The 18,808-nt window shown below is 33.6% G+C and overlaps 1 protein-coding gene across 1 annotated transcript in view; it reads left to right on the top strand.

Annotated features, from left to right (window-relative positions):
- Positions 1 to 18,808, top strand: part of LOC145288038 (ciliary microtubule inner protein 2C-like) — a 62,470-nt gene that overhangs the window by 14,674 nt on the left and 28,988 nt on the right. Inside the window, exon 2 of the mRNA XM_080136054.1 lies at positions 14,865 to 15,138. Coding sequence (XP_079992180.1) covers positions 14,865 to 15,138 — 274 coding nt within the window. The remainder of the gene's footprint in view (positions 1 to 14,864; positions 15,139 to 18,808) is intronic.

Below are 18,808 nucleotides of genomic sequence, written 5' to 3'. Positions count from 1 at the left end.
GAAATTCTGTTTATAAATGCACCCCTGGTGTATTTACTCCTTTGCTTGTATCGCCGTCAGAGCCTGGAAATCACAGTTCTTGGCAAGTTCTTTTAAGGACTGTAAATATTGGTCCACGCTTTCGTTTGTTTGTTGACTATGAGTTAACAATAAATGCCTGCAGAAGATGCTGTTTTTAGGCTGAATAAAAATTTCTTCAAGAGTGTTCATGGCTGTCTAGCAGTCATTAATGTCAGAAATGTTTGAATATTGCCAGAGACACCAGGTTAATTAATAAATTGAGTTTTAACTCATCCGTTAGTGGTGAACCACTAACCATCTTGAGGTATATAGTGAAAGACCTCTTCCAGTCTTGCTACATGTCAGCAACGTTCATTTTCGTGAGGTCCAAATCCAAATGTTCAGGTTTCAAGCATTTCTCCATTCCCAGTAAAATAAATTGTAATAAAAAAGCCTAAGTCTGAGGATGCTTGAAAGAAGCTTTCTTTTACTCAGAACTATGCAGGGACAAGCCACTACGAGTACTGCAGTTGATTTAATGAAAGAAAGAAAGCTCAGGGGAAGTTACTCACTTCTGGAGAGTACAGACAGAAGTTAAAGAGTTCTTTTTTTTCAGCACACTCTGCTTACATCACTAATTCTGAGCAAAGCTATCTTAATCAAGGATATATTCGACTAAGAAAAGTGACAACCTTTTTTCTTTTTTTTTACATAGGTATAACCACTTATCAAGGCCCTGAGACCACTCGAGAATAAGGGTTAAGAGTGTACAGTAGTCAATTGGACAATATAACAATCGTTAGTAATGGAAATTCGGTAAATTTGTTAACTTAAGTGGAACGGCTCATCAAGGACTTGTTTACGTTGGACTTGAAGACAACCATGTTGTAGTCAGCTGGAAAGCAGGAAAACGGAAGACAATTCCACAGGCGTGCAGTTCTAAGAAAGAAGCTTTATTCATGGAATCTACGATTAGGTTTAGGCACAGATAAAGAGTGGGGGAATTATTGATAGTGCTTTCGGCTAGACGAGTGTTTCTTGTGAAAGTTTGGCGAGGGTCCTTCATTACAACATTGTCCAACTTTCTTCAGCCTACACCCAACGGTGTAGATAATATAGATAAATACTTATTGTATTCATCAAAACATTTTTCTTCTTTTCATGGGATGACTGTTTTAGTTGGTACAAATAATATTATAGAAATTGGTTTTAATTTTCTGTACTAACATTAGCTCTTGCAGAATGATGCCATAAAAGGCGAATGTTGTAAATTAAAAGAGAGAGGGGTGAGGACGAAAGAAGAAATAGACAAATAATTATTATCAAGAAGGAGATATGTTCATTAGTATATGTAGCATAGTTATATAAATGCGATCTAATATATATATATATATATATATATATATATATATATATATATATATATTAAATAAAATAGGTGGAAGTTTCTCAAGAGCTCTTTCGGCTATCATCTCATCAGGAGAAAATCGATAGCATAAAAAATGATATTATGTCGAAAGTTTAAAGAGTTCTAATGGGGATCTATTGAATGTGCCAAAATTACGGGGACAACTAAAATTAAGTTTATTGACGTTTAAAAAACGATTAAAATATTGGCACAACGAGGGGGGGAAAAAAGCGGGAGAAAAGATTCACAGTTCCCCAAAGAGAAACAATGCGTTAGATGTTTCTTTCTGTCGGCACAAAGAAGGTTTAAGCACCGCAATAGAGACAGACTCCAAAATCTTTAAATGGTTTCTGGAGTCCGCTCTATGTAGCACCTCGAACCATTCTATTTTATATCTATCGGCACAGCACGGGTTGTCAACCAAATGCTGGCCAATAGCAGAGTCCAAGGCTGCAGAAGGAGGGAGACTATTAGACCCCATCCTCCCTTGTCTGATCTTCAATGGAACATGCTGGTTTATACGAGTCAAAAGATGCAAGGATGTTCGCCCAACATAACCAGCATCGCACTAGCATTTGAATTGATACACAATATTGCTATTTTGGATGTAAGGCAAACTATCCTTGCAAAAAGAAGGAAAAGCAGGTCTCATAGTATATACCAAACGCAAGGACACAGAATAAAAGCAGTCATAAATACTTCTGCAAATCTGTTTGGAAAGTCTGTTACTCTTTTCCCCAATCCACGGTAATTTTAAATAAACTGGGCATATCAAAGGTCCAAACTTTTTAGGGGATTTAAAATCCACAACCTTTTTGAAAATGCAGTCATCAATAAGGTCAACAGGATAACCATTATTGATGAATATTTCCCTGATCTTATCGAGTTCAACATCCAATCTGTTAGGCGAACAAATCATGAGAGCTCTATGTACCAAAGTATTAATTAAGCCGACCTTACGTGATTTTGGTACAAAAGACAACCAGTTCACATATAGGCCAGTAAACGTCGGCTTCCTATAAATTTTAGTTAGAAAGCCCCTCCTTGAACGTTTGACAAGAACATCCAAGAAGGGTAGTGAATTGTCCTTCTCACTTTCCATGAACTTTAGAGCCCCATGCAAAGAATTCGACCTATCAAAAAATATTGATGCTTCACCTTGCGATGCAAAAATAGCAAAAGTGTCGTCAACATATCTGAAATATGTAGTGGGTTTTGTTATAGAGTTGAACAGAACGGATTCATAGTATCCGACGAAAATATCCGCTAAAGTTGGGGTCAACGGACTCCCCATTAAAACCCCGTCGACCTGACAGTACATAATATCACAAAACCTAAATTTCACAGATTTTGTACACATTAAAACGAGTTCAATAAGAATCTCTTTAGAAAACCATGGAGCAGTCAGGCGACCATCATAGAGCGCGTCGGTACATATACGTATGGTCTCATCCAACGGTATATTCGTAAAGAAACTAGAGACATCAAATGAGCACACACACACACACACACACACACACACACACACACATATATATATATATATATATATATATACATATATATATATATATATATATATATATATATATATATGTATATATGAATCAGTAAAGAGAGAAAATTAAGGTATGAAAGCTATATAGTAATATGTATAGATTTATTCATTTGTTTATCAGGTGTATACATCAATTAGGGTATTTCTGTAAAATAAATTCTTTATACCATACTAATTACAAATTTTTCTGATTCTGATACTGATTCCAATACTGATTCCGATTAATTGTCCTTACACTATATATATATATATATATATATATATATATACATGTACATATATATACATATACATAAATATCCATATATATATATATATATACATATATATACATATATCCATATATATATATATACATATATATACATATATATATATATACATATACATACATATATATATATATATATATATATATATATATATATATATATATATATATATATATACAAATACATACATATATATATACATATTTCATAATGTTTTTAGAGGTACAAAATTTAAATATGGCAATTAGGAAGGGAAGACTTTTATGATTCATGATTAAAAGTAAATTTATATATATCTTCTATAATATAAAGCTGAATTAGTGTGTGTGTGTGTGTGTGTGTGTGTGTGTGTGTGTGTGTGTGTGTGTGTGTGTGTCTGGTCACGAATAGGCTCCTATATGGTTGGCTATTTTAAAAAACTGATTACATATAATGATAGAAGATGTATCAAGACACAGGAATGGGTATGTTTAATCTGGCAGAACGGTGGTTGACGGTATTCCAATTATAGTACTCAAAAAACTTCAACCTGAACTTGCGCCCATACTTACGAAACTGTTTAAACGTTGTCGTAAGGAGAATAGTTTCCCATCTCCCTGGAAAATTTCATCAGTATGCCCTGTATTTAAGAATTCAGGTGATCGCTCATCCCCCTCTCAGTACAGGCCAATAAGTCTCCTGTGCGTCATGAGTAAGTTGTTGGAATCTGTGTTAAATACAGAAGTAATCAACCATCTCAACAAAAATAACCTTCTTAGTGACACTCAATAGGGTTTCCGTTCTGCTAGATCTACAGCAGATGTGCTTACAGTTATATCTCATAGGATTAGCAAATCTCTCGACGGAGGCCACCTTTCTAGGGCAATTGCTCTTGACATATCTAAGGCCTTTGATAGGGTATGGCATAAAGGTTTACTTCATAAGATCTCTAGCTATGGTATAGCTGTAAATGTCTTCTCAATTATTAAATCATTTCCTTCTGATAGGTTCATAAGAGTAGTAGTTGAGGGGCAAAAATCAGAAGCTCACAGTATTAATGCCAGTGTCCCTCAGGGGTCCATCCTGGGCCCAACTCTTTTCCTGATCTACATTAATGATCTTCCAAATCACATCCTTACATCATTTGTAGACATTTATGCTGATGACACTACCATTTATGGTAGCACATCTAAGACAGTAAACGACCAAGTTCTCTCCAATTCTCTCTCCTCTGATCTTGAGCACGTAGTACAATGGGGAAAGGACTGGCTGGTTACTTTTAATGCATCTAAAACCAAGCTTCTCTCTTTACATCATCAACATTCTGATCCACATCTGGCATCAATTGAAATGAATGGCTCTCGTCTTCAGGAGGCCTCAAGTTTTGACAAGCTTCTGGGCTTGACCTTTACTCCTGATCTTAAATGGAACACGTACATCAAATCTGTTGCCAAGGCCGCTGGAAAAATGGTGGGATCTTTCTATCGATCCGGTAAATATCTCACTGTTGATGCTATTCTCTATCTATATAAGAGCCAAGTACGTCCAAGGATGGAATATTGTTGCCACATCTGGGCAGGAGCTGCTAGAAAGGACTTGTCCTGCCTTGATAGAGTTCAAAATAGACTTCGTAGCCTCGTAGGAGATGTCCTTTTCTCTTCCCTGCAACCTCTATCTCGCAGAAGAGATGTTGCGAGTTTGTCTCTGATGTATCGTTATTTTCATGGAAGGTGTTCAACTGAGCTTCAATCTATGGTCCCCCCTTGCCAAACTTTCACAAGAAACACTCGTCTAGCAGAAAACACTATCAATAATTCCCCCCCACTCTTTATCTGTGCCTAAACCTAAACGTAGATTCCATGAACAAAGCTTCTTTCTTAGAACTGCACGCCTGTGGAATTGTCTTCCGTATTCCTGCTTTCCAGCTGACTACAATATGGTTGTGTTCAAGTCTAACGTAAATAAGTTCTTGATGAGCCGTTCTATATAAGTTATCAAATTTACCAAATTTTCATTACTAATGATTACTATATTGTCCAATGTCTACTGTACACTCTTTAACCCTTATCCTTGAGTGGCCTCTTGGCCTTGATAAGTGGTGATGCCTATGTAAAAAAAAAAAAATTGTGGGGTCTGCGTTCACGCCTGGTCCACAAAGTATAGAAATAAAAAAATTAAAAATTAAAAAAATACGTTTACAAGTGTTTTTAATATAAATGTACATAGAATGGAAATAGGCACAAACTTTAATAAAGACTTTTCATATGTATCTGCGTAAGTATACTATGATAATTATGTTTCAGTTTGAAGAAATATGGTATAATAAAATTATGGGGTGTTCGTTCGAACCTGACCTCCATAGAATGGAAATATGTCACAAAGTTAAACAAGGTTTTTAAATATAGATCCACAGAATATTGTGATAAGGGTTTCAGTGTGAACAGGTATGGTATAATAAATTATGGGGTTTATCTATTTTATTTTTACTTTCATCATATTTTGCTTTGGTTTTGATACCCCCAAATTCGAAGCTATTTCTTTACAACCCTTCCTTTTCATAACCTATCACACTTTCATAAATCAGAGTCCATTTTCTGTAGGCTGTTTTTGAACCCAGTCAACGATGGGTACTTTTGCTAGTATATATATATATATATATATATATATATATATATATATATATATATATATATATATATATATATGTATGTGTGTTAGAACAATTAATCGGAATCAGTATTGGAATCGGAAAAATTATTTAAATTTAATTTTCCATTGTTGGTGTTAATAATAAAATGATAAATATTTATTGATTTTAATCTATCAGTAAAACTAAAATCTATCGACCACCCCCTCCCACAAGTGCGCTTTTACGTTTGTGAAAATATACGCACATATTAAATTGATTTTTAGGTAATTCGAACATTAGATGTAAAAAAAACAACTTTATAGCTAAATATCAATAGATTTTTAAAGAATCAGAATCAGTAATTGTATTTAAAAATCGGAAATTAAGAACAGAATCAGTAATTATATCAGAATCGGGAAAATATTGAAATTTTCCCATCAGTAATATATATATTAATTAAATAAGTTCAAATGTATTGAAATAAAAACCAATATCTTTTCAAAAGTGCTCAATACATATTTAGAATTTTTGTTAGCAAAAAAAAAAAAAACCACCTACCTACATAGATCTACATTTCCATGATGTTAATCGTCTGTTGAACCTCTTGACAAGACGATTTAAGTTATCAAATATAACTTGATTCTCATACAGATTTTATATGTGTGTGTTTGTGCGTGTGTGCGTTTGGGTTTGTGTGTGTGTGTGTGTGTGTGTGTGTGTGTGTGTGTGTGTGTGTGTGTGTGTGTGTGTGTGTGTGTGTGTGTGGCTTAATGACATTTAGAAATGAAATAAGAATGAAGGAATAGGATAAAATGGTAAAAAATAATCAAAAGTAGGTATAACATACAGGGGTAAATCAGAAAGGTAGTATACATGTATGTAATATTTATAAATATACATGTAGGTAATATTTATAAATATACATGAAGGTAATATTTAAATATATATGTGTAGGTAATATTTAAAAATATACATGTAGGTAATATTTTAAAATATACATGGAGGTAATATTTAAATATATATATGTAGGTAATATTTTAAAATATATATCTAGGTAATATTTAAAAATATATATGTAGGTAATATTTAAAAATGTATATGTAGGTAATATTTAAAAATATACATGTAGGTAATATTTAAAAATATACATGTAGGTAATATTTAAAAATATACATGTAGGTAATATTTAAAAATATACATGTAGTTAATATTTAAAAATATACATGTAGCTAATATTTAAAAATATACATGTAGGTAATATTTAAAAATATACGTTAGGTAATATTTAAAAATATACATTAGGTAATATTTAAAAATATACATGTAGCTAATATTTAAAAGTATACATTAGGTAATATTTAAAAATATACATTAGGTAATATTTAAAAATATGCATGTAGCTAATATTTAAAAATATACATGTAGGTAATATTTAAAAATATACATTAGGTAATATTTAAAAATATGCATGTAGCTAATATTTAAAAATATACATGAAGCTAATATTTAAAAATATACATGTAGCTAATATTTAAAAATATACATGTAGGCAATATTTAAAAATATACATGTAGGTAATATTTAAAAATATACATGTAAGTAATATTTAAAAATATACATGTAGGTAATATTTAAAAATATACATGTAAGTAATATAAAGAAATATACATGTACGTAATATAAAAAAATATACATGTAAGTAATATAAAAAATATACATGTAGGTAATATTTAAAAATATACATGTAAGTAATATAAAAAAAATATACATGTAGGTAATATTTAAAAATATACATGTAGGTAATATTTAAAAATATACATGTAGGTAATATTTAAAAATATACATGTAAGTAATATTTAAAAATATACATGTAGGTAATATTTAAAAATATACATGTAAGTAAGATAAAAAAATATACATGTAGGTAATATTTAAAAATATACATGTACGTAATATTTAAAAATATACATGTAGCTAATATTTAAAAATATACATGTAGGTAATATTTAAAAATATACATGTAAGTAATATAAAAAATATACATGTAGGTAATATTTAAAAATATACATGTAAGTAATATAAAAAAAATATACATGTAGGTAATATTTAAAAATATACATGTAAGATAAAAAAATATACATGTAGGTAATATTTAAAAATATACATGTAAGTAATATTTAAAAATATACATGTAGCTAATATTTAAAAATATACATGTAGGTAATATTTAAAAATATACATGTAAGTAATATAAAAAATATACATGTAGGTAATATTTAAAAATATACATGCAAGTAATATAAAAAAAATATACATGTAGGTAATATTTAAAAATATACATGTAGGTAATATTTAAAAATATACATGTAGGTAATATTTAAAAATATACATGTAAGTAATATTTAAAAATATACATGTAGGTAATATTTAAAAATATACATGTAAGTAAGATAAAAAAATATACATGTAAGTAATATTTAAAAATATACATGTAGAATGTAGGTAATATTTAAAAATATGCATGTATGTAATATTTAAAAATATATAGGCCACTATTAAATAATTGGGATCATTAAAGAAGAGTCAATAATAAAAGAAGAAAGGAAAAAATAGAGAAAATAGAGAAAGAAGTGAAGGAGAAAATTTTTTCGTCTTTCTTTCCTATTCCTTACAAGTGCTAGTCCTAGGATGAAGAAGTACTGTTGCCACATCTGGGCAAGAGTTGCTAGAACTACCTATCCTTCCTTGACAGAGTTCAAAATAGACTTCATAGCATAGTAGGGGATGCCCTTTCCTTTCCCTGCAACCTCTTTTCCACAGAAGACATGTTGCGAGCATGTCTTTGCTCTATCATTATTTTCATGGCAAGTGCTCGTCTGAGCCCCAATTTATGCCCCCCCCTCTCTTGCCAAACTTTCACAAAATCTACTCATTTAACTGAAACCACTATAATAATTTTCCCCACTCTTTATCTGTACCTAAATCTAAATGCAGATTCCGCGAACAGTTTCTTTCCTAGAACTGCCCACATTTGGAACACTGTTACATTGGCCTGCTTCCCGGCCTACTACAGTATGGTAGCTTTCAAGTCTAATGTAAACAAATTCTTGTGGAACCGTCCACTTGAATAATCAAATTGTACCCAACTTACACTATTAACGATTACTACGCTACCAACTTACATTCATTAACCCTTATCCCCGAGTGGCCTTTGGGCCTTGATAAGTGTTGACTCCTTTGTAAAAAAACAAACTTCATTGTCTTTTATTTTGAGCAAGAATTATACACCTGTTATCAAGATGATTTCCTTTTCAGCTGTCTTTGCAAAACTAAAGAATTTGTTTCCTCTATATCCTATTAGCCATGTGCCTTCCTTCCTCTTCCCAAGAGGATGCGATCAGAAGATAGTGTTGGGTGAGGTACGAGTGTAACGGGATTCTGTCACCAGATATCCTACTTTAATTAAAAGACAAAATGGTAACACAGAGATACTAAAAATAGAAAACGAAAAGAGAAGAGGTTTACTGTGGAAAGTTTGAAAACGTAAAAAGGTATTGAGTTTCTAGGTTAAAAAAAAGGAAAGGAAAGGGTGTTGAGATTCACATTTTTTACTATCTTTGATTTTAGTTCAGCTCAACTTGTTGATGAAGTCTAGTTGTTGGGTTGAGCCTGTCCTGGGTGCATGCATTCTACTACATACCTGGAAAATGAAGATTTGGCAGCCATTTGCAAAAACATGTATCTTTAGCAAACAATGCGATATCGTTGATTAAGTGTATCCTTTGCTTTTTCAATGAAAATAAATGGTGAATCTCCTGAAGTTTATATCATTGTAAACTTGTCAGACCAAATAGAATATATTGCTGACAAAATATATTGAAATTTCGTTTTTTCATTAAGTAACATGGATCGTAAAATTCTCTAATTAACTGGCAAGGTAAAATAAAATATTGATTTGGTAAATTTTTTTTATTTTTTTAAAATTATATTTTCACTCCAAACAAGGCATATTGCCACTTTGTTGTAGGGGGCTACAATCAGGGATATGGGCATCAGGGGTACTGTGTAGGGAGTTGGGCAGCAAGATGTTGGTTCACATTGCACTTGAACTTCTGCATGTCAGTACAGTTGGGGAAGCAGGGACTCGACAGGGAATTTCAAAGTTTAGCTGTCCTGGGGAAGAAACTACTGGAGTAGAAGGCTCTCTTAATCTAGGGATCTCTACTGTGAAGGGGTGGGATTTAGCTGCTTGTCGGGTTTGTCGGGGGTATTTACGTCAAGGGGGCACAAGTGCTTGCAGTTCGTCAGAGCATTCACCGTTAAAGTACTTGTAGAAAAGGCAGAAGGATGCAACATTTCGTCGATGGGACAGGGGCTGAAGTTTAGTTGACAGTTCAGGACCTATCAGATTGGCGACTCTCTTTTGAACCTTGTCTAGAAGCGAGAGACTAGTGGCAGATGCACCAGGCCAAATATGACAACAATACTCCATACATGGGCGAATGGGGGCCTTATAGAGGTACAGGATACTTTCGGGTGTTAGTAGTTTTCTAGCACGGTAGAGTCTACCTTCTTCGCAGCGGCCCTGGCAATGCCTTCAATGTAGATGCACCAGCCCAAATATGACAACAATACTCCATACATGGACGAATGGTGGCCTTATAGAGGTATAGGATACTTTCGGGTGTTAGTATCTTTCTAGCACAGTAGAGAGAACCTACCTTCTTTGCACGGTCCTGGTGATATTCTCGATGTAATTGTTCCAACTCATGTTTCTTGAGAGCGTTAAGCCGAGGAGTTTAAAGGATGTACTTTCAGATAAAGAGTCATTGGCCATTGCTATTGGTGGTAGAGAAGGTTTCTTGTAATTATTGAAGGAAACGAGTTTTGTCTTGGCAGCATTGAATGTGACCATCCATTTATGTCCCCATTCCACTACAGATCGGAGGTCATCCTCTAGTGCTTCTGCCATTTCTTTAGATATGTGTTCATTTGTTTTTCTGTTGTGTCTGTTATAGAGTGTAGTGTCGTCAGCATATATACATACAATGCTGTTTAAGTGTGACAGCAAGAACTTTACAAGAAAATGGAAACGTTGAGCTAAATGACATGTTGATGACCATTAGCATTTTCCTTTAAGAAATAAAACATTGATACAATGACTTTAATGATTAGTCGATAAAAAATATGATATAAATCCAGAATTTTCTTTAAGAAAATGTTGGGTCAATAATGGTTGAATCCTTAGAAAATGACCTCCAATCTATAGTTTAGCACAGTAGAATGAGCCCACATTCTTTGCAGCAACCTTGGCAATATCTTCAATGTATTTGTTCCAATTATATTCAATCATTGTATTATGCTAAATAGAAACTGTTATTTACCTTACCTAAGAGCTCAATCAATATGTTTAGTCATCCATAGACAGCTGTTTCATCGCTTTATAACTCATCAGTGTGGCTAGACATATCAAGTGCATCAAAACCGAAATTTGAAAACCGATTCTGAATATATACATATCTTATAATATAAAGCCGAATGTGTGTGTGTGTGTGTGTGTGTGTGGTCACAAATAGGCTCCTATATGGTTGACTATTTTAAAAAACTGATTACATATAATGATAGAAGATGTATCGAGACACAGGAATGGGTATGTTTGATCTGGCAGAACGGTGGTGCATTAAAATTGTGAGGCCTGCATTCGCGCCTGCTCCACAAAGCATAAAAAAAAGTTTACAAGTGTTTTTGATATAGATGTACATAAGAATACTTTGATAAGTATGTTTTAACTTAAATAGGGATGGTATAATAAAATTGTGGGGGTCTACGTTCGTGCCTGACCTCCATAGAATGGAAATAGGCACAAACTTTAATAAAGACTTCCCAAATTTATCTGCGTAAGTATACTATGATAATTATGTTTCAGTTTGAAGAAATATGGTATAATAAAATTATGGGGTGTTCGTTCGAACCTGACCTCCATAGAATGGAAATATGTCACAAAGTTTAACAAGGTTTTTTAATATAGATCCACAGAATATTGTGATAAGTGTTTCAGTGTGAACAGGTATGGTATAATAAATTATGGGGTTTATCTATTTTATTTTTACTTTCATCATATATTGCTTTGGTTTTGATATCCCCAAATTTACAACCCTTCTTTTTCATAACCTATCATACTTTCACAAATCAGAGTCCATTTTCTGTAGGCTGTTTTTGAACCCAGTCAACGATGGGTACTTTTGCTAGTATATATATATATATATATATATATATATATATATATATATATATATACATTGTTTTTTTTTTTTGTTTTCTTTGCTAGTTTTTCCCCCCTGGCATTGCACGGGAATGAATGACAACCCCGTTTATACTTCTACTCCAAGGCCGGAACCACATATTACTGTTGTCGTCGTTTACTCTTTTAATTTCTATCATTTTTAATTTTTGTATATAAATAAAATAAATTAAAACATTATATTTGCTTTATTTTCGTGGATATCCAGCAAGAACGCAAACCCCACCATATTATTGAAAACATACTAATAGAAAATGGATACCACAATTAGAATTCTTGTAAAGTTTTACTTGAGAAAAATTATGGTTAACCTATATATTCTTTATTTCGTCAAAAAATTGCACGATACAAAAAATTGGCATAAATCCACTCAAAATTGGTGATGGCGGGGGGGGTTATGGTAATCCTCGTCCCTGTACTTTTAGTTGGTCTATGCTAATCCTAGCTAGAATTCTCATTCACTAACCCTAACCCTAACCCTAACCCCAAACACACCGAGGGTGGGGGTCGTCCTACTTAAGATTTCCAAATCAAATCATTTTGTTTTTTATGGTTGATCTTAATATAACGCTTTGTTTTTAATTGTTCCTATTTACAATGCCTCCCCACGGGACAGAGTTAGACACCAGGGTCATTTTTTTATGTGGAGAAAAGGGACAAAAATAAAAAAAATGTCTCAGTCGTTAAGGACTTCTCCTCTACTGACAGAGAACAAGAAATTGAAGTGTTTTCCAAGCAGATACTCAGACAAATTATAAATAAAATATAGATTTCAACTAGTGAAGGGACAATTCCAATATTTTTCTTGATTTCGATACAGCTACCGATTTTGATTCCGCTTCTTTTAAAGTATTTAAATATTTAGATATTATGTTGTTTTTTTATTTTTTTATTTTTGGATTACCATTAAAGCATATGTCATATGTGCATATATTGTCCAAACGTAAAAAAATTAGGTGGTTTATATATAGATTTTTAGTTTTAGTAATAGTTTAAAATCAATAAATATCATTTTATCATTAGTACTTGCAATAAAAATTAAGTTTTAAACACAAAAAAAAGTTCAAGGAATCGTTTTGGGTATCAGAAAATAGCATAATTTTTCTAATTCTGATACCGACTCCAATACCCTAAAAGTTTCGATTTTTCTGATTCCTGATTCTGATTAATCTTCTCGACAATAATTATATATTTATATAATAAAGTATATATTTATATAATAAATTATATATTTATATAATAAAGTATATATTGCTTAAAAGAGAAGACGATTTTCTTTTTATCTAAAATTTCAATAAAAGTGTGAAATAGTTAGCAGTCTAGAAATTGTAAACGAAACACAACAACAAATAACTCATACCAGTAGAATTTAATTATATAACGACCTATATAATTTTAATGTGTGGAAACTGATTGTAAGATTTATTATCGCTAAATTTTTTTCATTAAGTGGAAAAGAAAATACCATCGATTTTGAGGGAAAGGGGGTCACTTAATTTCAGTAAACTTTGTGAAAAAAAATAGTAAAAATAAAAGTTAGTTTACCACTAACCCTAAGTTTTAGGGAGGGAAGTTTCCACTGGGGCTTGTTGCGAGTCCGGATATAAATACCCTAACTCTCTACAAAAGAAAATAATGAAACGAATGGAATGAAGGAAACAAAAACTCAATTGCTGGATAAAATAAACGTGTCGTTTATTTACTGTTGAAAAATGAATGTTTTAGGTATAACACGTGTTCATGTCCGCGCGGGTGTAACCATCATTTGTTGCGGGACTGGTGGTGTAGAAAGAAAAGGAAATGTGTGTTCATCTCACGTTCGGGTCACTATCGTTTGTTCGCGTGTGGGAAGAGAAGTGAGTAATGTAGTGGAAAAGGGAATGATAGTCCAGCATGTAGACAAAGAAAAAGATTGAGGGTTGACATCAGTAAAGCTGTGCGCCATGTTAGCAGTCAGCTACGCGAAGGTATTCTCAGGGACAAGTTGTATATATATAGAGAGAGAAAGAGTGAGAAGGTCAATCCAGTTCATGGAGATAGAAAGCGTTTAAAGTGTACATACTGTTTGTTAGCTTTTTGCCCCACATGGTAGCAAGTGGCGGCTGGTGCGTAGACTACTCACCTTGGGAGGCGAGTTGGAAAAGGATTGAAAACAGCTTGTCTCTTGCTTTTATAGTTGTTTCCGGTGGACTTTTGCGCATATGTCGATTTCCTTTGAAAGGAGAAATGACGTTGTCCATGTGTGCATACGTGTGCGTGTATGTGAGTACATGCGTGTACGTTAGCGTGTGTGTGTATACACGTGAATGTGAGACTAGAAAAGGCTCGTTGTGTGAGACTAGAAAAGGCTCGTTCAAGTTATTTTTTTTTTTAATTCTTTTTCAGCATCAAGTTATTCTAAGATAAAAGATCACCTCCTAAAATTAAACAGCTATTTTTGTTGTGCGTATGTTGATAATCCAATTAATGAAAATAAATTTATAGATAAATTTTACAATTTGTTTTCACACTTTAAAAGTATACAGGTTAATAAAGAAGTTCATTTTACGGTGTTTCATCATTTTTTTTTTTTTCATTATTTACGATTTTTGTTAACTATTCTGTACTTTTACCAAAGTTTCCTATTTTTTATATTAGTATTTAATAATAAGACCCTTGTTAATTAATAATGTAAGTTTTTTTATTTCGTATTTAAATTTGTGGAATTTTTTCTGCAGGTATCGTGGTCACTGTCCGACGATCAAATTTGACTATGGAGAAACTTATGGCAATTGTACTTCGAAATATTTCCAAGACTATCGTTCATCTGTTTTAAATTCATCCCAGTCGTGTTACAGTCAAGGGGGACGATTCCCTACTTATTACACACACAACCCTGACCTTGTGATGAGCCAGAGATCTCGTTCGTGGGATCAGTTTCTACATACGCCCAGATACAAATTAAATCATTCCAATGAAGGTAGAAAAGAAGATCTTGAGTCATTTTTCCGGGTAAGAAAAACAAAAAAAAAATCCTATATACAGGGTGGAACGATAAATTTGTCGCTCTAAAAAAACAACACTACAGCTTTATTTAAAACTTTTATTGAAAAAAATCATTTCAAGTAACTTGATTATGTAGTAGAGCTGATATGTATTCAATGTAGCCGTCTTCAGCCTCAAACACCGCCTCAATAAAGGTCTGGAACTGGGAGCATGCTTTTTCCACAAGCGCCGATGGGAGCTCAGCAAATACTTAGCAGAGGTCGCCGATCAGCCTGGCTTTGGTGTTGTGGAAGGTCATGTTGGTGATTTTCTTGACGTATGACTAAACAAAGTACTCTAGCAGGTTCGGGTCGGGAGAGGAGGTGGGCAGTGAGAGAAAGGTATAAAGTTGTAGCACTCCTTCTGAAGCCAAGCCTGAGTCGCTTTGGACTTGTGGGCCAGTGTCAAGTCCTGTTGCCACAAAGTCTGCCAGCAGCTACCTGATGGCACCAGGGGATCACCACACTCTTCACCACATCCAGGTACACTTTAGTGTTGACTTTCAAGCCAACTTCGAAAATGTGAGGTGGCATAATTCACTTGAAACCATGCCAAAGACCATAACCGTGGCCGGAAATTTTGTTTTCATCACCATGGGCATGCTCTCAGGTTTGCATTTTTAGGGTACTGGCAATGGTCCTGTTGTCATAATTTGGATTGGTAGAAAGCATGAGTTGTACAGCGGTGTATCTCCAATCTCGCTTGTTGAACATTGTGTCACTTTCAGACATGATAAAAGGTTCCTATCCCTTTTGGAATTTGTACACAACTGGCCAACTAGTAGATAGTCTGCAACAAAAAAAGAAAACCGGTTTTTATCAAATGGAAATGGAATCATTTTGCAGTTTCTAAGGCAACAATTTTATTATTCCACCCCGTAATAATGTGTTTATATATTACTTATTGACAAACTATTTTCTTTTGTGTATGTTTATACTCCCACACATAGTGATTGCTACATTATCCAGTCAGAACATTTTGCATGAGATGTAGTTTTGTTGAACAGTTTGTACAACCTTTTCCCATTTTTCACCAGTAAGGCCTAAAATAACGAGCCTAGGAAAATGACACTGATTGCTAAGGACATCCATGGATTATTCTCTTTTGAGCAGAGAGACCCAACTTACTTGACTTTGATTTTGGTAACATTTACCCATGATGGGTTGAGCCAACTCCTCCCCAACGAACACAGTGTTCTGGATGAACACACATTACACACGACGGTCTGCTACAGCCAAGCTAGTTATAGGCTGCCAGTTCCGGGACCAGCGGCAAATACCATAAACCTGTCGACTGGAGGTACGCTCAGTGTCGACTTTAATAGTGCATAACCACGTCTTCAGCGTCTTCGCCAATTTTGGAGTGGTTCTAGTAGGTTTTACTCGATGGATGAACTTTCCTGTGTTTCAGCGCACAGCATGGCCTAATCAACAAATTCTCCTTCTTTAAAAAGTGTTTGGTTAAAGAGGATGATCTTGCATCTTGTCCATTGGATTGTGTATTGGAGATTTCTATATAAACATGCGGCTTCAGCTGATTGGTTGGTTGTTTTTGTTTTACGGCATATCAACCCTTTTCAGGTTATTTAATGCCAAATCCAAAGATTTTGAAGAAAAATTTTTGAATAGAATATATTTGTTGTTTTCAAGTCAGTTTCTATTTAACCCATAGTTGGGACCCTAACAGGTACTACCACTCCAGGTCAGAGTGGACCTGCGAGCAATGGCAATTAAAGGGTGGCTCCACACTCCCCAAAGCCTGCAAGCTGGGGCCTCACCACTGGATATAGTTTAAGGTCATATCCAGGACCGGCTTCAGCTGAATACAACTATCCAGACTACTCGATGAAAGAGAAAGGTGTTGGACAGGATTCCACATGATTGAATATAAAGCGACCCTGTTTTAAATTCAAAGCCATTTATGATAGAGATCACTACAAGTGTTGAGTAACAAACCCTTTCTACTGCATTTATATTGTGTTGTAGGTTCATTTACTACGTTTGTAAATATACAAATAAAAAGTATATTTTGTTGTATTTTATCCATTGCTCTGTTCACCATATATCTCAATAGACAATGGAACCTCTGTAAGAGTAGCTGCACGTGTAATTATGAAGCAAGGGTTACGTAATCTCCAACCACACCTATACTGAATTGGCACTGCTTGTATTCAGTGGCAAGGAGAAGTCCAGGACTGACTGGAAACAATGCTGAGATAAGTAAAGAGCACATACATACAGCGCCTGGAATTCTCAAATGGTCACCCATTTTAGTATTGACCAAGCTCAACGTTGCTTACCTTCAGCGATCTGATGGAATCCGGTGTGTCAATGTGGTTATGCACTCTATAGCACTGAGTTCAGTATATACGTTTTCTCTCACAAAGTAGTGAAAGCAATGAAGGCATGCACTAACACGTGGAACGGTAGAATTAAGAGCCAACTTGGAGATTTTTTTTTAACCTGTAATTTAAAGCAGTTCATAATCTTTGCTGTTTGTTGATGGAGTGATGTATGAATAAAATGGATTTAAGATGTAGAAAAAGGGTTTGTCCTTAAAAAAAGGTAATATTCTCTCCACTATATACCATTGGCCCCAGCTAGTCAGAGGTCTGGTGATGTCCACATAATGTCCAAGGCCAACTTCTATATTGTATGCCTCAAAGATTTAAGTATAAATACTAAAAAATATGAGAAAGGAAGATACAGTGTAACCCGGATATAATATACCCGAATATAATAAACCCGGATATAAGAGCGATTTTTTTCCGGGGTGGGGGATTAAACTTGTGTTAATGAACCCAGATATAAGAGAGTGGTAGGGGCACGATACGAAGTCTCTTATATCCGGGTTACACTGTAGTTTCTCTTTGTACATCTCTCTCTCTCTCTCTCTCTCTCTCTCTCTCTCTCACACACACACATTAATGATCATATGCCTTTTAGTTCAAATGTTATGTGACTTTTACACACTGAAAAACTAATAAAAAATAACTGATTTCTTTTTAAAATCCATTTCCTTTTTTCTCTTTTTCTCTTTCTCTCACACACAAACACACATTCACACACACACACACGCACACACGCACACACACACACACACACACTCATTACCGTAAAATCTTTTAACTCTTTTAAATCGTTTTTGTAATAAAACTTTTATGAACTAATTAAAAAAACTAACCTGTTTCATCGACGATGCTAATAAATAAACTTCGATTTGCACTTTTAATTCATAGAGTTATGGTTATTAGCTTTATCTCTTAACAGAACAGTTATTGATTTGATTCAGATTTTGGCTGATTATTTCAGTTTTTTATCTTTCTTTTAATTTTAATTATGGTAATCTCATATATGTCTTTTTCTTCTCTAAGTTTTTCTTTTCAGGATGTTTAATATTTCTTCTGAAATCCGTATGTGCAAATACTCTCATATACCACATATTAATAATTCCCGTGTTTGCAACATTCATATTCCCTATCATAGTGTTTATGTACTTCAAACCATTTAATTCAGTCTTAGATAAGAGAGTGGATATCTGAATCTGTGTAAACAATTTTGAACCATCTCCTATTTCTTGTTTATGTGATATGATTCCAAAGAATCAAGATTGCATCTCTTGGAATTACTGGGTTTGT

Source organism: Euprymna scolopes, chromosome 11, assembly GCF_053919585.1.
Source record: "Euprymna scolopes isolate OS-2025 chromosome 11, ASM5391958v1, whole genome shotgun sequence".
In the NCBI taxonomy this organism is placed as follows: Eukaryota; Metazoa; Mollusca; class Cephalopoda; order Sepiida; family Sepiolidae; genus Euprymna; species Euprymna scolopes.
The sequence above is the reverse complement of the archived record's forward strand: the minus strand, read 5'-3'. Positions and strand labels throughout refer to the sequence as shown.